We start from the raw sequence: 24,989 nt of genomic DNA on the forward strand, positions 1-24,989 counted from the left end.
ATGTTCATCCCGCCATCCAGAGCTTCCTTCATGGGATTAGTTACTTTTGATAGCAAAAATAGTAAAGCATGCAGTAATAAAAACCTTGACAGAACCCAAAGAACCACAAGAATTCCAATCAAGTTAAATATTCCTTAAAGGGGTTGAGCTTGAAATATTAGAATGTTCCACAATTTGTTGTGTTTAAAAAAGATGTTGCTGTCATGAGCTAATGTCATAAATGTGTCCCTGTTATGTACTGTGTTATCTGCTGCATCCGACCATGTAGAGCTGCGGCAGATCACGGTCGCGCATACCAAGCTCCTGGCTAAGCGAAAAAGCATAAGTGAATACACAGGTGACATTGCAGGGAGTCTCAGCTGTTCATCTGTGTGAGAACAAATATCCCAGCCTGTTTGTTTTATCACAGGAGTGAGGGTTTCTGCTGTGTCACCAGTCCTGTGAGTTCATTAAGTATCATGTCAGTGAGCTCTGGTGATGGTTGACCTCTTATGTCATTGACTTGATTTATGATAAGCTCATACATCTGATGACATGGTAGAAAAGCCCCTTCCTGTGATAAAACATATAGCAAAAAAGAAGCAAGACAAAAATATATCTCATACCCTACCATAATTATATATAAATGTAAAGCAAAATTGCATAATAAATATAGGGTACTTAGTGAACCATTTTTGATCAAAAAAAGTATACAAGCCGTCCCACCAGCGGCAAGGTGACCCTAAATTGGGACGGTACCTATACTGCCTATATTAAAAACCTTACTGTATATCAAAGTTGAAGTAATGCATGTAAAAGGGTAGACAAATAGGACCGGGTCCCAACTCCAGACCACCTAGGCCCGTGGTAAGCTACATATATACCAATCAGCTCAACAAAGGGCATGCCACACCCTTAAATTGCACAGAATGCAAACAAGTCAAAAAACCAGACAATGTGAACTGAGGTCTAAGATGGCAGACATACAAGAAACAGAGGCATGTTCACACTAGCAAAAAAGAAGCAAGACAAAAATATATCTCATACCCTACCATAATTATATATAAATGTAAAGCTAAATTGCATAATAAATATAGGGTACTTAGTGAACCATTTTTGATCAAAAAAAGTATACAAGCCGTCCCACCAGTGGCAAGGTGACCCTAAATTGGGACGGTACCTATACTGCCTATATTAAAAACCTTACTGTATATCAAAGTTGAAGTAATGCATATAAAAGGGTAGACAAATAGGACCGGGTCCCAACTCCAGACCACCTAGGCCCGTGGTAAGCTACATATATACCAATCAGCTCAACAAAGGGCATGCCACACCCTTAAATTGCACAGAATGCAAACAAGTCAAAAAACCAGACAATGTGAACTGAGGTCTAAGATGGCAGACATACAAGAAACAGAGGCATGTTCACACTAGCAAAAAAGAAGCAAGACAAAAATATATCTCATACCCTACCATAATTATATATAAATGTAAAGCAAAATTGCATAATAAATATAGGGTACTTAGTGAACCATTTTTGATCAAAAAAAGTATACAAGCCGTCCCACCAGCGGCAAGGTGACCCTAAATTGGGACGGTACCTATACTGCCTATATTAAAAACCTTACTGTATATCAAAGTTGAAGTAATGCATATAAAAGGGTAGACAAATAGGACCGGGTCCCAACTCCAGACCACCTAGGCCCGTGGTAAGCTACATATATACCAATCAGCTCAACAAAGGGCATGCCACACCCTTAAATTGCACAGAATGCAAACAAGTCAAAAAACCAGACAATGTGAACTGAGGTCTAAGATGGCAGACATACAAGAAACAGAGGCATGTTCACACTAGCAAAAAAGAAGCAAGACAAAAATATATCTCATACCCTACCATAATTATATATAAATGTAAAGCAAAATTGCATAATAAATATAGGGTACTTAGTGAACCATTTTTGATCAAAAAAAGTATACAAGCCGTCCCACCAGCGGCAAGGTGACCCTAAATTGGGACGGTACCTATACTGCCTATATTAAAAACCTTACTGTATATCAAAGTTGAAGTAATGCATATAAAAGGGTAGACAAATAGGACCGGGTCCCAACTCCAGACCACCTAGGCCCGTGGTAAGCTACATATATACCAATCAGCTCAACAAAGGGCATGCCACACCCTTAAATTGCACAGAATGCAAACAAGTCAAAAAACCAGACAATGTGAACTGAGGTCTAAGATGGCAGACATACAAGAAACAGAGGCATGTTCACACTAGCAAAAAAGAAGCAAGACAAAAATATATCTCATACCCTACCATAATTATATATAAATGTAAAGCAAAATTGCATAATAAATATAGGGTACTTAGTGAACCATTTTTGATCAAAAAAAGTATACAAGCCGTCCCACCAGCGGCAAGGTGACCCTAAATTGGGACGGTACCTATACTGCCTATATTAAAAACCTTACTGTATATCAAAGTTGAAGTAATGCATATAAAAGGGTAGACAAATAGGACCGGGTCCCAACTCCAGACCACCTAGGCCCGTGGTAAGCTACATATATACCAATCAGCTCAACAAAGGGCATGCCACACCCTTAAATTGCACAGAATGCAAACAAGTCAAAAAACCAGACAATGTGAACTGAGGTCTAAGATGGCAGACATACAAGAAACAGAGGCATGTTCACACTAGCAAAAAAGAAGCAAGACAAAAATATATCTCATACCCTACCATAATTATATATAAATGTAAAGCAAAATTGCATAATAAATATAGGGTACTTAGTGAACCATTTTTGATCAAAAAAAGTATACAAGCCGTCCCACCAGCGGCAAGGTGACCCTAAATTGGGACGGTACCTATACTGCCTATATTAAAAACCTTACTGTATATCAAAGTTGAAGTAATGCATATAAAAGGGTAGACAAATAGGACCGGGTCCCAACTCCAGACCACCTAGGCCCGTGGTAAGCTACATATATACCAATCAGCTCAACAAAGGGCATGCCACACCCTTAAATTGCACAGAATGCAAACAAGTCAAAAAACCAGACAATGTGAACTGAGGTCTAAGATGGCAGACATACAAGAAACAGAGGCATGTTCACACTAGCAAAAAAGAAGCAAGACAAAAATATATCTCATACCCTACCATAATTATATATAAATGTAAAGCAAAATTGCATAATAAATATAGGGTACTTAGTGAACCATTTTTGATCAAAAAAAGTATACAAGCCGTCCCACCAGCGGCAAGGTGACCCTAAATTGGGACGGTACCTATACTGCCTATATTAAAAACCTTACTGTATATCAAAGTTGAAGTAATGCATATAAAAGGGTAGACAAATAGGACCGGGTCCCAACTCCAGACCACCTAGGCCCGTGGTAAGCTACATATATACCAATCAGCTCAACAAAGGGCATGCCACACCCTTAAATTGCACAGAATGCAAACAAGTCAAAAAACCAGACAATGTGAACTGAGGTCTAAGATGGCAGACATACAAGAAACAGAGGCATGTTCACACTAGCAAAAAAGAAGCAAGACAAAAACATATCTCATACCCTACCATAATTATATATAAATGTAAAGCAAAATTGCATAATAAATATAGGGTACTTAGTGAACCATTTTTGATCAAAAAAAGTATACAAGCCCTCCCACCAGCGGCAAGGTGACCCTAAATTGGGACGGTACCTATACTGCCTATATTAAAAACCTTACTGTATATCAAAGTTGAAGTAATGCATATAAAAGGGTAGACAAATAGGACCGGGTCCCAACTCCAGACCACCTAGGCCCGTGGTAAGCTACATATATACCAATCAGCTCAACAAAGGGCATGCCACACCCTTAAATTGCACAGAATGCAAACAAGTCAAAAAACCAGACAATGTGAACTGAGGTCTAAGATGGCAGACATACAAGAAACAGAGGCATGTTCACACTAGCAAAAAAGAAGCAAGACAAAAATATATCTCATACCCTACCATAATTATATATAAATGTAAAGCAAAATTGCATAATAAATATAGGGTACTTAGTGAACCATTTTTGATCAAAAAAAGTATACAAGCCGTCCCACCAGCGGCAAGGTGACCCTCAGTTCACATTGTCTGGTTTTTTGACTTGTTTGCATTCTGTGCAATTTAAGGGTGTGGCATGCCCTTTGTTGAGCTGATTGGTATATATGTAGCTTACCACGGGCCTAGGTGGTCTGGAGTTGGGACCCGGTCCTATTTGTCTACCCTTTTATATGCATTACTTCAACTTTGATATACAGTAAGGTTTTTAATATAGGCAGTATAGGTACCGTCCCAATTTAGGGTCACCTTGCCGCTGGTGGGACGGCTTGTATACTTTTTTTGATCAAAAATGGTTCACTAAGTACCCTATATTTATTATGCAATTTTGCTTTACATTTATATATAATTATGGTAGGGTATGAGATATATTTTTGTCTTGCTTCTTTTTTGCTAGTGTGAACATGCCTCTGTTTCTTGTATGTCTGCCATCTTAGACCTCAGTTCACATTGTCTGGTTTTTTGACTTGTTTGCATTCTGTGCAATTTAAGGGTGTGGCATGCCCTTTGTTGAGCTGATTGGTATATATGTAGCTTACCACGGGCCTAGGTGGTCTGGAGTTGGGACCCGGTCCTATTTGTCTACCCTTTTATATGCATTACTTCAACTTTGATATACAGTAAGGTTTTTAATATAGGCAGTATAGGTACCGTCCCAATTTAGGGTCACCTTGCCGCTGGTGGGACGGCTTGTATACTTTTTTTGATCAAAAATGGTTCACTGAGTACCCTATATTTATTATGCAATTTTGCTTTACATTTATATATAATTATGGTAGGGTATGAGATATATTTTTGTCTTGCTTCTTTTTTGCTAGTGTGAACATGCCTCTGTTTCTTGTATGTCTGCCATCTTAGACCTCAGTTCACATTGTCTGGTTTTTTGACTTGTTTGCATTCTGTGCAATTTAAGGGTGTGGCATGCCCTTTGTTGAGCTGATTGGTATATATGTAGCTTACCACGGGCCTAGGTGGTCTGGAGTTGGGACCCGGTCCTATTTGTCTACCCTTTTATATGCATTACTTCAACTTTGATATACAGTAAGGTTTTTAATATAGGCAGTATAGGTACCGTCCCAATTTAGGGTCACCTTGCCGCTGGTGGGACGGCTTGTATACTTTTTTTGATCAAAAATGGTTCACTAAGTACCCTATATTTATTATGCAATTTTGCTTTACATTTATATATAATTATGGTAGGGTATGAGATATATTTTTGTCTTGCTTCTTTTTTGCTAGTGTGAACATGCCTCTGTTTCTTGTATGTCTGCCATCTTAGACCTCAGTTCACATTGTCTGGTTTTTTGACTTGTTTGCATTCTGTGCAATTTAAGGGTGTGGCATGCCCTTTGTTGAGCTGATTGGTATATATGTAGCTTACCACGGGCCTAGGTGGTCTGGAGTTGGGACCCGGTCCTATTTGTCTACCCTTTTATATGCATTACTTCAACTTTGATATACAGTAAGGTTTTTAATATAGGCAGTATAGGTACCGTCCCAATTTAGGGTCACCTTGCCGCTGGTGGGACGGCTTGTATACTTTTTTTGATCAAAAATGGTTCACTAAGTACCCTATATTTATTATGCAATTTTGCTTTACATTTATATATAATTATGGTAGGGTATGAGATATATTTTTGTCTTGCTTCTTTTTTGCTAGTGTGAACATGCCTCTGTTTCTTGTATGTCTGCCATCTTAGACCTCAGTTCACATTGTCTGATAAAACATATAGGCAGGGAAATGTGTTCCCTTACACAAACAAGCAGCTGAGAGTCCCTGCAGTGTCACTAGTATATTCGCCTATGCTTTCTCATTTGGCCAGTAGCTGTATATGCGCAATACCGAGTTACAGCAGCTCTACATGGCTGGATACAGCAAATAGCGCAGTACAAAGCAGGCACACATTAATAACATTATCTCAGCACAGAAACTTTTTTTTATTAAATTGTGGAACTTTTTAATATTCCAAGATCTATTGATTAAAATGTGTTTTGTTCGTAGGACAACCCTTTTAAAGAAGTTTTCCATGACTTTTCACAATTCCATAGAGTAAATAAACCATTATAAAATAACTGATGGTCTCCAATGATTCCAGAAGTTATGACATCCCATCCATTTATAAATCTTACTGCTGAAGTTCCTGATCAGAAGTAGGTTCTGGTGACTAATGGGCAAGACGTCAACACTTGTGGTCTTAGTGAAGACCATTAGAGAAATGGCCTTGTAGAACTGGGGATTGAAATGTTAAGTTACCAGTATTTCTTTTATTAAAAACAATTTTCTTTAAATTCTTAAAAGCCTTCTAGGAAACTTTTAATGTTCACTTGACTTGATTGGCCAGTTATTTATATGAAATGAGAGGAATAAGGTTCTACCGGATATCTAGATCTACTTGTGTTGAAGAAACAGGTAAATATACAACTTGTCTGCTCACGCTTTTCTCTGATAGGAGATGTTAGTCGCGAATATTGGTGTAACTATGGGTAATACAGATATCATAGCTGGTCCTAGAGCCTGAGGTGGCACAAAAAGTTAATCTGTATCATATACAGTAAGTAGACCAGTATTAAAAATAATGTTGAAGGTCCAGTTAGAGATTTGGATTAGTAACCCAGGACCTTCCAAGTACCCTAATGATGGTGTTTAAAGAAAGATCTTAACAGTTAACAGTAGCAACATTGCTATTCCTCTTGGGCGAGTACCCTGTTGGATCGACCTGACGTTTCCATTGCTTACAAAGTAAATGAACCAGTTTCCTTCTCAGCTTGCTATGTCCAATGAGTAGTACCAGAGGACCGAAGCCCATGAAGATGTAGGCTCCGAAATTAGCAATGGACAACAGGAATGATGTGGAGAATGAGCCTTTGGTAAAGTTGTAGAAGTTAGTTGCCACAACATTGGATCCCCAGCAGAGAACGAAGAGAATGACCAGTGTTAAAATCACCAAGGCAGCTTTGCGCTCTGAGGCCACGCGTTTGATGGTTTTCTGTGCCGCTATGGTTTTAGAATGCTGTTGTAGGGTGTATAGGCTGCTTATATTAGTGACCACCATAAGAATGACTGGTATAACTTCATGAATAACTAATGAGGAGGTGACAAAGACAAGGTTAGTATAAGGAGTTGGGAAGTCCCACACACAGCCAAGGACAGGTTTGGTGCTGGTGCCTATCAACTGCACCGAAAAGGTAGCATTGGCTCCCATACGGTCTGTGTATAAGAAAGCAGGAATGAAATACAAACAGTTAAATATCCACATTATGGTCAGAACTTTCACTGTGGTCCAGAAGATATTTCTCCTTATATTCCCATAATGGTTTTTGATGCTTATGTAATGGAAAACACTGATTGAAAATGTTCCCCAAACGCTCATGGACCTGAGCAGAGTCCAAACAAACATGAACACTTTGCACAAGATGCGCGAAAACAATATGTCCATACCATTCTGGAAAGTGACAACCAAAATGTTCCTTAAGATGGAGAGTAGGAGGAGAACAACTGTAAGGTGGGACAATATCAGGTCAGAAGCAGGCATTGCCTTATTATCCAGAGCATTGCTGATTACCGTCATGAGGACCAAAGCGTTACCCAGTATTCCAGAAGCCACCAACAAAGCATAAAAAGCCAAATCAGTAGATGGCAAGGGCATTTTACTTTTCTGCGGTGTCAAGTAAGTTGTCCAAAGGTCCTAATTTCAGCCCAAATTGTGAAAGAAGAATATAAGAAGAAAGCTTATGTTAAATGTGAACTACAGCAGAAAAATGTTTAATGAGAAAATATGGAGCAATAATATGGCATTTGGCAATTATTTGTCAAGTATAACTTCATGAGGCCAGTTTGTTCTCTGCTTCTTATTGTGCTTTATGCCACTGGCGTAAAACGTATTAGTTCCACCACTTGGTGGTACTCAGTGGGTGCAGCTCACAAGCTCCAGAAGTGGAATAGATGGATATCTCATATCTATAGATCTACTCCACAACCAGTCATCTCTACATATTCATCAATTTTTCACTAATTTAAAAAAATATATACTGTATTTTCAGGGGCTAGAATTGTAGTTCTAATGATGACTCATGCAGGGAAAAGAGACTTCTTGTTTCTACATAGAGCTTAGAAGGATTCAGCTAGTCTGTTTTTAATCATGTAATGTCATAGACCTAATGGAAAAGAGAAGAATTAATTGGGTAAAAGGGCAAAATGAGAAATTGTAAGTACACAGCGCTATATAATATGATGACTGCAATATATTAAGAGGATAAAAACTTTGATGGAAGTGCTTATTTAAGGGAATTTTTTAGACATTTTCCAGCAGAGGCGCCTCCTTACAAACCATTCAAAACCATTGTTTAATTTAGCAGAACACAAACAGAAATTCATTTTAATAAACTCAAGAATGATTTTATGTTGCAGAAATCAACATCTTCCGTTCTCATACTGATAATCAAGTCAGTGTTGTCCACCAGACCAGAATGACCAAACACTAAGACACCTCTGCAGATTATTCTTACAAAAATATGTTTTCTATGTAAGACAGAGAAATGTCCAATATACAGTATACAAACTGTATATAGTGTAATAAGAATAGAATATAGCAAGTGATTATTTCAGCAAAGCAATATGATAGTTTCCCTATTTTCATTATCAATCTCTCTCTATATAAATGTATCTGTTCAATTTCCATCTATTTAACATTTATTTAATCACTGTCTAATTTCAGCATATCTAATATGTATCTTTAGAAAAAGATATTTCTAAATAAATGTACATACAGTGGGAAAAATAAGTATTTGATACACTGCCATTTTGCAAAATTTCCCACCTACAAAGAATGGAGAGGTCTGTAATTTTTATCGTAGGTACACTTCACCTGTGAGAGACAGAATCTAAAAATAAAAAACAGAAAATCACATTGTATGAATTTTACATAATTAAATTTCACTTTATTGCATGAAGTATTTGATTCAACAGAAAAACAGAGCTTAAAGGGGTCTTCTCATCTCAAAGATCCTATTTCAATATGTACTAGGTGTAATATTAATAATATTAGTAATTACCTCCAATTATATGCTGTATAGTTTTTTATTAGTTGTATTGCTTATCCCATGTGCAGGGTATCGCAGTCACTCGGGTATCCTCTATGGTGTTCCTGGCCCATGTAGTTCAGGGCTGATTCCTGACCTTTCTCAGAATCATTCTTACCCCACGAGGTGAGATCATGCATGGAGCCCCAGACAGAGGAAGATTGACAGTCATCCTGTGTTTCTTTCATTTTCGAATAATTGTGCCAACAGTTGTTGCTTTCTCACCAAACTGCTTGTGTGGCACCCTGCTACAACTGATACCACAGGACCCAAAAGGGTGCATGGATGGACTTCTCCACAAGAGGCTCTCATTACAAACAAACACCTCCACCCTTCCACTTCAGACCACCAGAGGCAGCCCTGTTAGGGATATATATATGGAGGGTGGAGTTAGGCAGTTCAGTCTCAGTCTGAGAGAGAGCGTGCTGACACTGAGAGCAGTGAAGACGCAGCACGTCTGCTGCTGTATTGAGGGCCCCGACTGTGGCCGGAGGCAAAGAGAAGAGGAGAGAGGAATTGGGGCAGAGGAGCATCATAGGCCCACCCCAAGACATAATCTGGACACCGGATCCACGCCTACAGGGTCCTCTATAACCAGTAGGGATTACCGGCATACCAGGAGGCTTCCAGACCCCTGGTCATCCTGAAGCTGCCAGCAATAACAGGACGAGGAACCACGAAGGCCCCTGCGTCCAGGGATAGTGGTTGCCAAAGAAAGGTCCTACTACCAAGCGGTCAGGTGAGAGAGCAACACAACACAGAAGCTAGGCCAAGTTCCAGGCTGGCTAGAAGCTTAGAGAGAGGGAGACACGGATCAGGAGGCCTTATACCTGCTCACTGGGGAGAAGTCCTGAAGTGCACCCTTCCTAGCAAGTACCCTGGACCATACCTGCTGTTACACCAGTAAAGGTACTGAAGCGAATCCCCTGTGTGCGTGTCCGTCATTCCCCCTTACCTGGCCATCTCTCACCTGCATCCCTTCCATCAACTCTGGCCCGGGGGTCCGCTCCGCCTGTGGGGAGCAGAAACATCCCAGCTGCCATATCATCACCCCCGGAGGTCTGCAGCAGCGCCGGTAACCTTTACCGGAAACCAAAGGTGGCGTCACGAAACAAACTGTACACTAAAAAAAAACCTTTTTCAAGAGAGACCCCAGAGTACGGGCCCGGGAGCCGACTGCCGTGACATCCTAAGCAAGCTAAAAGGCCCGAGTTCCGAGTCCCCAATATCCCCCTGGGCGGCACATCTCTCTTCCTGGCGTCACGAACAGGATTTCGTGCCCGTTGCCACCGGGTGCGATGTGCCGTATTGAACTGTGTTTTAACTGTGGTGAACATCGCCGCCATTACCGCGTCGCCACACGGGAAGAAGAGGGGAGTAACCGCGGGAACCAGAGAGGCGTGACTGTTGGAAGCGCGCGAAGCTCAGGCCCTTCCTCGTGCCTCGACGCCGAACCAGAAAGCGTCAGGTCCTGGAAGGAGACCGTCGTCTGCGGAGCTGCAGCCTACCTGAAAAAGAAAGAGAAGGTAGGCTACCGTTTACTAGGGGGGGCGCAACCATGGCCGACGACCAGCAAGACGCCGGAGCTCCTGATGTTCAACTCGCGCCTGGCGCTGCTCAGGCCGGAGTGGCCGCCCCACCAGCAGGGGTCGTGACTCCATTGATACCCATGCCCCTGCCGTATATCTCCGGAACAAAATGGCTTCCCCAGTATGACGGCAAACCAGACACCCTGTCTAGATTTAAGAGAAAGATATGCGGTGTATTGGACATGTTTTCAATGACTGGTAAACAGAGAGCCGCTGTTGTGCTTGGACAATTGACTGGTGCCGCAGAGCGGGAAGTTGAAACCTGGCCGCCGCAGACCAGGAATCAGTATCCATTATCTTTAAGAGACTGCAAACTGTCTTTGAAAACCGCACTGAGACAGATCTCCAGATGAGATTCTACCACTGTACCCAGAAACCTGAGGACAGTATCCGGGACTATGCCTGGCGCTTACAGGAAGTCCTGCGGGCCCTGAAACAGGTTAGTCCAGCCAGCATACATGGTGAGGATAAAATGCTGACAGAACAATTCTTCCGGGGGTTAAGGTCCCAGGAGGAGAGCAGAACCGTACGGTGGTGGGCCTTAGATCATCCAAATGCCACCTTTGACGCCCCGAAGGACATGGCTATTAAGGGTCTGCAGCCCCTGGAACCATCAAATACTGCTATCCAGCTTTACCAGGGTGGGGCCACCCCAGTGCCCGCAGCACCCACTGCTCCTTCATTAACGGCTGAAACAAAGATGCAAACAGTGCCCCCTAGCGAGCTGGACAGCCTGCGCTCTGAAGTGCGTCAGCTGAGTAAAACCCTGGCCACTGTCCTGAGCACCCTGCAGCTAAAGACGGAGCCCGAGCCGGAAGGAAGGATCCTACTCGCCGACAGTCCTGAGGATGTCCCCAGGATGAGGAGAAGAAGGAGGACAACGCCACCCCGTAGGAGGATAACGCCACCCCGTGGGAGGACCAACGACCAACGTCGCCCTCCAGGAGACTTCATCTGCTACCATTGCCACAAGGCAGGCCACACCGCGTGGAACTGTCCTTTAAACGGGCAAACCCTGGGGCCAAGGGCCGACACCCAGGAGTAGATCAATCAGGCCCATCAAGCTGGTACGACCGGTTTGTAGGAGGAAGGCCTTTCCTGTCCATCGTGCTGGATGGCATAGCAACACCTGCATTACTGGACACTGGCTCGCAGGTAACCATCATACCTGATGTCCTCTACAAAAGGTACTGGTCCATAGATGAACTCCACCCGCCAGCCCCAAATCTCTCTGTGTATACCTCAAACGGCCTTCCTCTTAACCTAGTAGGGGTTAAGGACGTGACAGTGAAGGTGGGGAGAGTGGAACTAAAAGACCAAGGACTAATTGTCATAGAATCTAACCCTGGTGATACCAATCCGTATATGATACTTGGTACAAATATTGTTGGTAACTGTTTGGGAGAAGTGTTGTTTTTGCTCCAACAGATTGCTGACACTGCCAAACCAGGGCAGAGGAAGGTGCTCCAGAAAGAAATTCGAGCCCTCCTATACCAGCAACAGGTAAAGCTAACAGGTGGTGAGATTGGTAATGTACGGGTGACAGACCCGATACCCATTGTGATTTCCCCAATGAGTGAAATGCTGATTTGGTGTAGGGCAGCAATAGGTCTCAAGGGACAGAACTACCAGGCGATAGTGGAGCCCATCAGTTCAGAATACAGACCTGCACTCCTAACTGCTAGAGGGGTAGTTGATGTATGCAATGGAAGGGTACCTGTACGTCTCCTAAATTGTGGGGAGGAGGAAGTTAAATTGCCAAGATACGCCACTGTTGCCCGACTGTATACTGTGAATGATGATGCCATACACACAGCGGAATCCTTGACCCCACCAGACACAGTGGAAGGCAATGACTCCGAAGCTCAGCTGGAGGATTGGTGTCAACAGCTCCATGTTGGAACTGACGCCACTCCTGTCCATCAAAAACACGGTGTCTACAGAGTGGTTCAGGAATATGAACAAGTGTTTAGTAAACACCCACTTGACTTTGGTAGGGTTAAAGGGGTACAACACCACATACCCACTCGTAACCATCCACCCATTACAGACCCATACCACCAGCACATTACCAAAAAGCCAAGGAAATGTTGCATGACATGAAAAAGGCAGGGGTAGTAAGGGATAGCTGTAACCCCTGGGCAGCTCCCCTGGTCCTGGTCAGAAAGAAGGACGGTAGCATGAGGATGTGTGTAGATTATAGACAAATTAATCGAATAACACATAAAGATGCATACCCTTTGCCCCGTATAGAGGAATCCCTGGCTGCACTAAAATCTGCCAATTTCTTCTCTACATTGGATCTCACTAGCGGGTACTGGCAAGTCTCTGTTGCTGAGGATGACCGGGAGAAGACAGCCTTCACCACCCTGATGGGATTTTGCGAGTTCAACAGTATACCGTTTGGGCTCTGCAACGCCCCCGGAACGTTCCAGAGGCTGATGGAGTGTTGCTTAGGACACCGGAACTTTGAGACAGTGCTGCTGTACCTGGATGATGTTATCGTGTGCTCCAGGACGTATGAAGATCATCTGAAGCACCTGGCGGAGGTATTTGAAGCATTGTCCTGGTATGGGATGAAACTAAAATCTTCTAAATGCCACTTGCTCAAGCAGAAGGTTCAGTACCTGGGACACATAGTCAGCTCAGAGGGAGTAGCACCAGACCCGGAAAATGGCACTGCCATCCAGAAGTGGCCTGAACCGAGAAGCATCAAAGAAGTACGGCAATTCCTGGGACTGGTCGGGTACTACAGAAGATTCATAAAGGACTATACCAAAAAGGTAGCACCTCTACAAGATCTCCTGGTAGGACAGTCAAAAAGAGGAAAAGGTCCCCCATTTCAGTGGGGCAAAGAGCAGACTGAGTCCTTTGCATCAATTAAGGAAGTCCTAACCGGTGAAGAAATCCTGGATTACCATGACTACAGCCAGCCTTTCCTGTTGTATACCAACGGCAGCAACGAGGGACTGGGAGCTGTGTTGTCCCAGAAGCAAAACGGCAGAGAGAAGGTAATTGCCTATGCCAGTAGGAAGCTTCGCCCTACTGAGAGGAACCCGGAGAATTACAGTTCCTTCAAGCTGGAGTTCCTGGCCTTGGTCTGGGCTATCACTGAGAGATTCAAGCATTACCTAGCCTCAACTAAGTTCACAGTCTTTATCGACAATAATCCCTTGACACACCTGGAGACAGCCAGGTTGGGAGCCATGGAACAGCGTTGGGTGGCCAGACTGTCGAATTATCAGTTCACAATCAAGTACCGGGCAGGTCACAAGAATACCAATGCTGATGCCTTGTCAAGGATGCCCCACCAGTCGGACACCGAGGATGGAGTGGATGATCTCGAAGAAATTGAACTACCTGCTTTTCACAGAAATGGAATGGTCCATGAACAGCACGCCTCCAGAAGATGTCATGGTAGGACGCCGAACCCTCTACCTCATCACAGCTGGAGGGAGACCCAGGACAGTGACCAGGTTGTCAGCCTCATCAAAAGACTGATAACCCAAGAAGGTTCTCACCTGGAGAAGAATGCTCCCCCACAAGCTAAACACCTGTGGAATGAGAGAAGCCGGCTGTTCATCTACAGAGAAAAGCTGTGCAGGAGGTATGTCAACCCCAAGACCCATGAAATGGTGTGGCAGATTGTTGTACCTAGGACAGATATCCAGATGGTGTTAGAGGCCTACCATGACCAAGTGGGTCACTTTGGCTGGAAGAAGCTGGAAACACTGCTGAAGGACCGATTCTATTGGGTTGGAATGTGGAGTTCCATAGAAAGGTGGTGCCGGAATTGTGGGCTCTGTAGCCTCAGAAGGAAAGACTACGGCAGCCAGAAAGCACCCTTGCAGTCCATCAAGACAACCCAACTCCTGGAGATTGTCACTCTGGATCACGTCAAACTGTCGCTCAGCAAATTAGGCTATTCCTATGCCCTGACCATGGTGGATCACTATTCCCAGTTCCTGGTGGTAGCCCCTGTCAAGGATCTGACAGCAGAAACTGCAGCAAGGACGTTCCAAGCCTACTTCTGCAGACCCCATGGATATCCAGAAAAGGTGCCAAGAGATCAAGGCCCTGCTTTTGAAGCTGAGCTATTTAAGGAATTCTGTCACCTGTATGGATGCAAAAAGATCCGGACTACGCCATATCATCCGCAAACCAACAGTATGTGTGAGAAAATGAACAACATCGTTATAGACCTGTTGAAAACTCTGCCTTTGGAAGAGAGGAACCAGTGGCCAGAAAAGCTACCTGACCTAGTGGACTTGTGTAACCACATACCCGTGAGTTCTACAAATTGTACCCCAGCGTACCTCATGAGAGCAAGACCTGGAAAATTGCCCATGGACCTGGAGCTCGGAGTGGTAGAACCTGCTGCAGATACGTCCACTGAAGATTGGGACACAAGTCGGCAAGAGCAGTACAGGAGAGTACAGGCCTGTGTCGAAGACAGTCTAAATAAGGTGAGGGAAAGGCAAGAAGAGCAGTATAACAAACATGCACCAGCAGAACCCTTGGCACCAGGAGAAATAGTGCTAAAGCGGAAAAGAAGAGGTCACAAGCTCGATGACCAGTGGGAAAGAGAGTCCTACACCGTGTTAAACTCCAGATTTGACAACTGTAAAACCTGCCTGATCAGCAATTATGGAGGTAAAACAACCGGAACAGTCTCAAGAGACCACTTGAAATTGTGCCCAGGTCTACTGAAGACACCGGAGGAAGAAACACCTCTTGTAATACTGGAGAAACCCAAGGAAGATGTAATTCATACAGTTTTAGGAGACTTCCCTGCGGACTGGCCTCAACTTGATGGAGCAGTTATTATACCAGTAATACACTTCTGTCAACCACCAGAAGAGCCTCCACCACAAGAAGAACCTGTGAGCGCTCTAGAAGAACCTGCTCAGGAACAGGAAGAGTCCCCAGTAAGAGGAGGATCACCCGTTGAGGCAGAGCCTGAAGGCCCAGTAATCAGTGCACTTGCCAGTCCCATAGAGAGATTGAGGCAGTTTTATAATCTACCAGCACGTACACCTGATAGGTTAACAGAGAGTGCATGCACAGACACCAGTAACACCCCAGTGCTACGAAGGTCCACGTGCAGCACACAAGGCCAAATCCCTGCCAGGTTTAGGGATTAAAATACAAAAGTGCCTACATTGTAAATATTTACCCAGTTGGGTATTGCCTATTGTTTATTGTGTAAACTGAAAATAATGTGTGCATTTAGTTACCCGTAAGGGTATAAAGACTTGTAGGCTGAGGACGGTGAGCAGCCAAAAACTGTCCTTGTAAATAGTTGCACTCATCAAAAGTGCCCCCTTATTTGACCACTGAACAAAAACCCATTTGGCGTGGCCGAAGATGTGGTCCAACACCTAGATCACTTATGCCCTGTAGCCACGCCCAGGGCCTACCCGTTGAGGGTTTTCAGGCGGGTCCCTCATGTTACACTTTCATCTGTGGAATGGACACCTGGTGACGGGACTTATTGTAACATTGTTATTGTTATTGCTGTTATTATTATTGTTAATTGTTGTTACCTGCTTTAAAATGCTTCAGTCCAGGAGTACTGAATTGTACTAGGGGGGAATGTGGCACCCTGCTACAACAGGTACCACAGGACCCAAAATTGTGCATGGATGGACTTCTCCACAAGAGGCCCTCATTACAAACAAATACCTCCACCCTTCCACCTCAAACCACCATAGGGAGCCCTGTTAGGGATATATATATGGAGGGTGGAGTTAGGCAGTTCAGTCTCAGTCTGAGAGAGAGCATGCTGACACTGAGAGCAGTGAAGACGCAGCACGTCTGCTGCTGTATTGAGGGCCCGGAGTGTGGCCGGAGGCAAAGAGGAGAGGAGAGAGGAATTGAGGGGGCAGAGGAGCATCATAGGCTCACCCCAAGACATAATCCGGACACCGGATCCACGCCTACAGGGTCCTCTATAACCAGTAGGGACTACCGGCATACCAGGAGGCTTCCAGACCCCTGGTCATCCTGAAGCTACCAACAATAACAGGACTAGGAACCACGAAGGCCCCTGCGTCCAGGGATAGTGGTTGCCAAAGAAAGGTCCTACTGCCAAGCGGTCAGGTGAGAGAGCAACACAACACAGAAGCTAGGCCAAGTTCCAGGCTGGCTAGAAGCTTAGAGAGAGGGAGACACGGATCAGGAGGCCTTATACCCCCTCACTGGGGAGAAGTCCTGAAGTGCACCCTTCCTAGCAAGTACCCTGGACCATACCTGCCGTTACACCAGTAAAGGTACTGAAGCGAATCACCTGTGTGCGTGTCCGTCATTCCCCCTGACCTGGCCATCTCTCACCTGCATCCCTTCCATCAACTCTGCCCCGGGGGTCGGCTCCACCTGTGGGGAGCAGAAACATCCCAGCTGCCATCTCATCACCCCCGGAGGTCAACAGCAGCGCCGATAACCATTACCGGAAACCACAGGTGGCGTCACGAAACAAACTGTACACTAAAAAAAACCCTTTTTCAAGAGAGACCCCAGAGTACGGGCCCGGGAGCCGACTGCCGTGACATCCTAAGCAAGGTAAAAGGCCCGGGTACCGAGTCCCCTATATCCCCCTGGGCGACACACTTGCCTATTGTCCGGTAGCCCATCCCAGCCTTGTGCAGGTCTACAATTGTCCCTGGTGTCCTTAGACAGCTCTTTGGTCTAGGCCATGGTGGAGAGGTTGGAGAGTGATTGAGTGTGTGGACAGGTGTCTTTTATACAGGTAACGAGTTCAAACAGGTGCAATTAATACAGGTAATGAGTGCAGAGTAGGAGGGCTTCTTAAAGGAAAACTAACAGGTCTGTGAGAGCCAGTATTGTTGCTGGTTGGTAGGTGCTCAAATACTTATTTCATGCAATAAAATGCAAATTAATTATGTAAAAATCATACAATGTGATTTTCTGTTTTTTTATTTTTAGATTCTGTCTCTCACAGGTGAAGTGTACCTACTAGTGATGAGCAAGCATACTCGCAAGTACTCGGTACTCGCCTGAGCATCTCAGTACTCGAGATGCTCGGAGCTCGACGAATACTTGTGAGATGCTCGGGCGAATGCTCGGGTCCCCTTCCTGCATGTTTGGAGCTCTTTACAGAGCCAATAAACATGCAGTGATTGCCTGCCACTCACTGTAATGCCGCAGCCATGTTGGTGTGGCATTACAGTGATTGGCTGGTCGCACAGCGTCATCAGGTCTGTATCAGACCTGGCGCCGCCGTGATCTTCAGTCTACTCCGCAATCAGACAGTGTAGGGAGAGGTGCTGCTGAGCTAGGGAGAGATTTGCTTGTTTATTAGGTAGTGTAGGTAGAACAGAAGTACATTACACATATCCATCTCAACAAACAGTCCTTCTGAGGACTAATCCATCTGCAAAGATATCAGGCAGGCAGTGTATATGTGACGACTCCTTCGCTACTCGCTAGCCCTACCCTGAGAGATGGGGGTACTCGGAACCGGGCCTCCTGGTGTATGGTGGATGCAGTCGTGGCCTAGGCCCGGCCCGTGCCCAGGGTCGTCACAGTAAAAATAAGGGCCAGGAGGGACGGTGGTAGTCGAGTGGATGTAATGACTACGCCACCTGTGGTGCCTGGTGTTTCGCCACCAGCGCTGCGGCAGTCCTCTGAGGCGGGATGTAGTGGCAGCAGAAGATGGTACTACTCCCCACAGGTGGAGCATGGCCTCAGGGCAGAGAAGACGGATCAGGGGAATCGTAGTGGGTGGTGCGGAGTGGTGTCGCGCTGAAATAAGGGACCGGAGGCAACGGATGCAGTCTTCCAAGCTTTGCTTACGTTGTTAGGTGTCAGCTGCAAGGCTTCTCCTTGCTCCTCACGAAGGGAGCAAGGAGAAGGGGTTCAGTACACTCCGGGTAGTTCAGGTGCATCAATCAGGACCCCCTGCACCAGAGTGTTCGTAGACTTTCCCACTAGGTCCTCTCCTGTCCGTATGTGGTGCGTGTTACAAGGCTGGGTCTCCCTCTGGCTATACACAGAACAAGGGTACGGGTGGCGACTCCGCTCCATCCGTTACCCGGTGGGATCATCTAAGCCTCCGGGCTTTTCTGACTAGGACATGAAGTAGCAAAGCCAGATATCGGGGGCCGGTACCCCTTTTGCAGCAGGAATCCCTCTGACTAGGCCAGAATAGTGAGGACAGGTGGTGTATGCCGCTCCGTCTGCATCCCCCTGGGATCCTTTTGCCTGCGGAGCTTGTCTCCTCTGCTCCCCTCCAGGCCTTCTTAGGTAGGGACCTTGACCGCGTAGAGACAACCATTAACTCTAGCCCGCTCCTCGCCTCAAGGCCAGAGGACGAGGACCGTGTATCCTCTGTCAGCTGAAGGTTCACACAGAAAGCCACGTTCAGTGATGAAGATCACAATCAAAGACCATAAGCCCAAGATGGCCGCTTATTAAATATGAATTTTGTGGTGTAACTTAAAGTGCATCCTCCACCCTCACCCACTACATGGTTCCCCCTATCTTTGGTTCCCCCCATCTCTTCTTATCCAGGCTGGGGCAGCACTATGGTGCCTTAAAGGCCCCCTCAGGACAGGAGAGGTATAGTGTTGGATGGATGGCTGAGTCCTGAGAGGTGCTCCTTCCTTACCTCGGAGAGGAGATAACACACCTCGGTCTGAGGTGCAGTACCGCTGTGGCGACTGAACCCTCAGGGGCGCCACATATACAGGCAGGCAGTGTAGATAGCAGACTGCAGTGCATATAGCACAAGAGGCTCCATTCCAGTTTTTTCTGCTGCTGCTGTTAGACATTTCTAGACATAGGCCCAGGTCTCAGGGGCCAGGAATAATTTTTTTGGGATCTTAATCCTCATTATTTGCTTAAAAAATCCAGAGATATATAATTTTGTTTTAGAAAATTCTGCCATTTCTGGCCTCCATTAAAAATTAGTTTCAGTGTGTTAGCGAAGTTTTTGACACCGGTTTGCTGTTCAAAATAGTTACCTACAGGCCAGGTATTTAAAATTGTGGTTAGTCCGTGATACAGATCACATATACGTTTTCAGAAAATTCTGCCATTTCTGGCCTCCATTAAAAAATTTGTTTCAGTGTGCCAGTGAAGTTTTTGACACTGGTTTGCTGTTCAACATAGTTACCTACAGGCTAGCTATTTAAAACTGTGGTTTCTTCGTCACACGGATCACATATAACTTCGCTCCAAATTCAGCCATTTGCAGTGAGCGTGGAAGATATTGTCCTCCATTTAAAATGGGCAAGGCTCGTGGCAAGGGACGGGGAACTGGATGTGATTGTGATGGTGCATGCCGAGGCCGAGACCAAGGCCGTGGGCAAGCTGAAACAAACAACCACATCTTCTCGCCCGACCTTCCTGTCCCACTTCCTTGGGGACCGCAGCACATCACTATTGAATCCAGAGCAGTGTCAAAAGGTTGTTGGTTGGATAGCGGATAGTGCTTCCAGTCACTTTGTCACCACCACCACCCTGTCTTTCACACGATCACGTCTTAGTAGCCATGAGTCTGGACTGCAAATTCCTCACCCTGATCCTGCTTCCTCCCACCATACCGAGTTCCCGGAGACAACTGATCCCACACTTGGACACTCCAAAGAGCTGTTCACTTTTCCATTTATAGATTCGGGCCTCTCAACCGGTCCACTTGAAGCGGGACAAGAGGAGATCGCATGTAGCGATGCCCAAATATTTGAGCAGCCACGGACACATGAGGGCAATGGTGGGAAAGTGTCACAAGAGGTGGACGATGATGAGACACAATTGCCAGAAAGTCAGGAGGAAGACCAGGGTGCAGAAGTGGAAGACGAGGTGGTGGATGATATAGTAACTGACCCAACCTTGCAGGAGGACATGCAGTGTGAGGACAGCAGCACACAGGGGGAGGGAGGCAGAGCACCCCAACAAGCAGGAAGAAGCAGTGTGGTGGCCGCAGACAGAAGGCAGGCAACCATTCCCCGTAACAGCAACACAAAGGAAGTTGCCAGTACAACTGTTAGGTCTTCCCGAGTCTGGTTGTTTTTTAAAGACTCTGCCGATAACCCCAAAAAGGCCATTGGCACCACCTGCCAGGCCAGCATCAGCAGGGATGGCAAAACTACCAGCCTGACCACCACCAGAATGATCAGGCATATGGCAGCAAAGCACCCGACTTTGTGGGCCGAACTCCAGGGTCCAGGAACTGTGTCTGCGGGTGGCACCACTCCTTCTTCCACTGTTGTGCATGCAAGCCAATCCCCTGTCCATGGTGCATGTGAAGATGCCTCCTGCCCTGCACCTGTCGTTGCCCACTCTCAAGTAGCAGCATCAGGAAGCACGTCCACGTCCTTGTCCCAGTGCAGCGCTTAGTTGTCCATACCCCAGTCCTTGGAACGCAAGCGCAAATACGCAGCTAACGTCCCACAGGCCACACTACTAAATTCCCACATTTCACGACTGCTTGCGCTCGAAATGTTGCCTTTTAAGCTTGTGGAGACGGAAGCATTCCGCAACCTGATGGCAGCGGCCGTCCCTCGGTACTTGGTCCCCAGCCGCCACTATTTCTCCCGGTGTGCTGTCCCCGCATTACACAAGCACGTGTACCAAAACATTAGCCGTGCCCTCAACAAAGCATTTACCAGGAAAGTCCACCTAACCACAGACACGTGGACAAGTGCTTGTGGTCAGGGATGGTACATATCGCTGACCGCACACTGGGTTAACATAGTGGAAGCCGAGACCCAGTCAGACCTTGGGACGGAACACGTCCTCCCGACGCCAAGGATTGCAGGCCCTAGGTCAATCAGGGTTGCCCCCACAGTCTACAGCTCCTGCACCTCATCCTCCTCAGCCTCCTTTTCCTCTTCAGCCTCCATCTCAAATGACCACATCAATCACAAGCTGGAAGCACTGCAGCACTACCTCGGCCAAGCGGCAACAGGATGTGCTGAAGCTAATATGCTTAGGTGACAAACCGCACAATGCTAAAGAGTTGTGGACAGCTCTGAAAAAGCAGGCAGATCTATGGCTCACACCGCTGAACCTACAGCCAGGCATGGTCGTGTGTGACAATGGCTGGAACCTGGTGGCGGCTCTGAGGCGAGGCGAGCTCACACACGTACCATGCCTTGCCCATTTGCTTAACCTCGTGGTACAGCGGTTTCTCAAAACTTACCCAGAGCTGCTGGATCTGCTTGTCAAAGTACGCCGCCTTTGTGCCCATTTTAGAGAGTACGCCTCCCTTGCCGTGTTTCAGCAGTGTCTGCAGCTTCCGGCTCACAGACTGGTGTGTGATGTCCCCACGCGTTGGAACTCTACACTGCAGATGTTGGGAAGGATTTGTGAGCAGAAGAGGGCAGTTGTTGAGTACCAGCATCAACAAGGCCGTCAGTATTCAGCTCAGACTCCACACATAAGACCTCAGGAGTGGACATGGATGTCAGACATATGTACCATCCTCCAAAACTTTGAGGACTCCACCAAGATGGTGAGCGGCGATGACGCCATAATTAGCGTCACCATCCTTCTTCTCTGTCTTCTTAAACGCTCTCTGCTTACAATCAAAGAGGATGCATTGCAGGCGGAGCACGATGAGATGGAGCAAGGAACCATACAGGGTGATTACACAAAGCCCAGCCTCATCTCATCCCAACGTGGATTGGGTGACAATGAAGAAGAGGAGGAGGAGGAAGAACAGGAGCTAGTTTCATGCGCTATAGAAGGTACTATCTGCACAACTGTCATACTGTCTGTTCAGCGTGGACGGCCTGAGGACAGAGAGGAGGAGGAGGAGAGCATAGTCAGTCATTTTCTTGGTGAGGACACGGAAGTCTTGCCTGTTAGCAGTCTGGCATGCATAGCTGAGTTTATGTTACGCTGCCTTTCCCATCACCCTCGTGTTCTCAAAATTTTGGGTGACAGTCATTACTGGTTGGTGACACTACTTGACCTACGCTACAAGGAGAAGTTTTTATCTCTTATTCCTGAGGCAGACAGGTCTACAAAAATAGCGCAGTACCAGAAGGCCCTTGTTGCGGAACTATTAAAAAAATTCCCATCTGAAAACTCTGGCGGCAGAGGTCACAGTTTGTTACTACCAAGGACTATAGGTGAGAGAGACACAACTCCAATCCAGCAGAGGCAGGGGAACACTGTCAAAGTTCTGGGAGAATTTTCTCATCCCCTCCCATCGCACAGGCCCTGAGGCGCGGGGTACTCTCACAAGGAGTGCAAAGTTTGGGAAGATGCTGAGGGAGTACCTTGTCGACCGTACAAACGTCCTCCGTGATTCCTCTGTGCCTTATAATTATTGGGTATTCAAGCTGGATATGTGGAATGAACTGGCTCTCTACGCCTTGGAGGTCCTGGCCTGCCCTGCCGCTAGCATTTTATCAGAGCGGGTTTTTAGTGGAATTATAACTGATAAGCGCATCCGCCTGTCAACTGAAAATGCTGACAGGCTGACTTTTATAAAAATGAACAAGAGCTGGATTAGGCAAGACTTTTCAACACCTACGAATGATAGCAGCGTAACATAAACTCAAATCCAGTGTCTTTTATTGGGAGGTATATTCCCATGCACGTCTTCACACCCACACATGGGTATACGATTCCTGATTTTGGCTATTTGCTCTTGTCCTCATCCTCATCCTCCACCACCATATCACTAGGGTGAATGTGGTCTGTGATGCAACACCCACATATTTTTTTTAAAGGATGTGTATGATGCCCGTAAAAGTTTTTTTTTTATACAGTATGTTCATGTATACCCCCCCAGGGGTAAATGTCAGCCCATAAACTTCGTGCATGGGCATTACAAGTATAGGAGACCCGCTCCTTTCTAATGGGAACATTTTTTTTATGAGGCCCTCCTCCACGTCTTTTCCAAGGGGCATTGGAGTACCTCACAATTTTTGGCAGCCCTTGCATTCACTGCATAGACCAACAGTATGGGAGACCCACTTCCTAATAATGGGAATTTTTTTTCATGAGGCCCTCTACGTCTCTTCCAAGGACATTGGAGTGCCTCCAAATTTTTGGCAACCCTTGCATTCACTGCATAGGCAAACAAAATGGGAGAACCACTTCCTAATAATGGGAACATTTTTTTCAGGAGGCCCTCCTCTACGTCTCTTCCAAGGGGCATTGGAGTAGGTCCAAATTTTTGGCAACCCTTGCATTCATTACATAGGCAAACAGTATGGGAGACCCACTTCCTAATAATGGGAACATTGTTTTCAGGAGGCCCTTCTCTAAGTCTCTTCAAAGGGGTATTGGGGTGCCTCAAAATTTTGGGCAGTCCCTCCACTCACTGCATACGCAATACAGTATAGGAGACCCACTCTTTAGTAATGGGAACAACAAATCAGAGCCAGCTGATGGTTCTCTAAGAATAATGAGGGCCGACTGCTGGCCCTTTAAGAATAGTAAAGGCCGCCTGATGGCCCTATAAAAATAGGCTTTGTGACTTTCAGAGTCCCTCCTTCATAAATGAAACAGGATGTGTCTGATGATGTAGTGTGTCAAAGACCACATGGCCAGATAAGGCCATGTGGTGTGTGACACACCATGTCATTGACATTTCCCGGTGAATGCATTTGTCACGGTTGAAAGCAATACAAAAGTGCAAAAACAGATCAAAAACGCTGTGTGAACATAGCCCAAGGTGTGGAGGAGTATTTTTGTTTTTGGTTATTTATTTTTCCTTATATACAAGTCATTACCCTGGAAAGGATACTCCTTAACTTATTTCCCAGGAAAATCCATTTTGATTTCGTTTTTGTATGTTTTATTGTGAGTCCGTAAAAGTGGCGTAATACTCTGACAACATTGTTGAGCAGTGACCTGGGAGTCAGAAATGCTTTCAGAGGTCTTCCCCATGCTGTTCCCATGCCATTTGAGCACTGTTCCCATCAATTTGGGCAATTTTTAGGCCCCCTGCAGATGGCCAGGGGGAGCCGCCTGAAAAATGCTCGAGTTTTCCATAGACTTACATTGGGCTCCTTGCTCGAGTCGAGCACCCGAGTATTCCAATGATCTTGACCCGAGCAACGAGCACCCGAGCATTTTAGTGCTCAACCATCACTAGTACCTACGATAAAAATTACAGACCTCTCCATTCTTTGTAGGGGGGAAAACTTGCAAAATTGACAGTGTATCAAATACTTATCTTCCCCACTGTATCTGTTCAATTACGATCTGTTTTGCAACTATAAACTTTTTATTTATATATCATCTATCTATGTATGTATCTATCTAATA

General features: G+C 45.7%; 1 protein-coding gene across 1 annotated transcript; it reads right to left on the minus strand.

The window, feature by feature from the left end:
* Positions 1-6,728: 6,728 nt before the first annotated feature.
* LOC141171794 (olfactory receptor class A-like protein 4) lies at positions 6,729-7,640 on the minus strand. Its single transcript, XM_073655432.1, has one exon. It carries the CDS (start codon positions 7,638-7,640, stop codon positions 6,729-6,731), a length of 912 nt encoding a protein of 303 aa, XP_073511533.1.
* Positions 7,641-24,989: the final 17,349 nt, after the last annotated feature.

Source organism: Phyllobates terribilis, unplaced genomic scaffold, assembly GCF_046119375.1.
Source record: "Phyllobates terribilis strain yellow unplaced genomic scaffold, ASM4611937v1 Scaffold_12__6_contigs__length_324123572, whole genome shotgun sequence".
Taxonomy (NCBI): Eukaryota; Metazoa; Chordata; class Amphibia; order Anura; family Dendrobatidae; genus Phyllobates; species Phyllobates terribilis.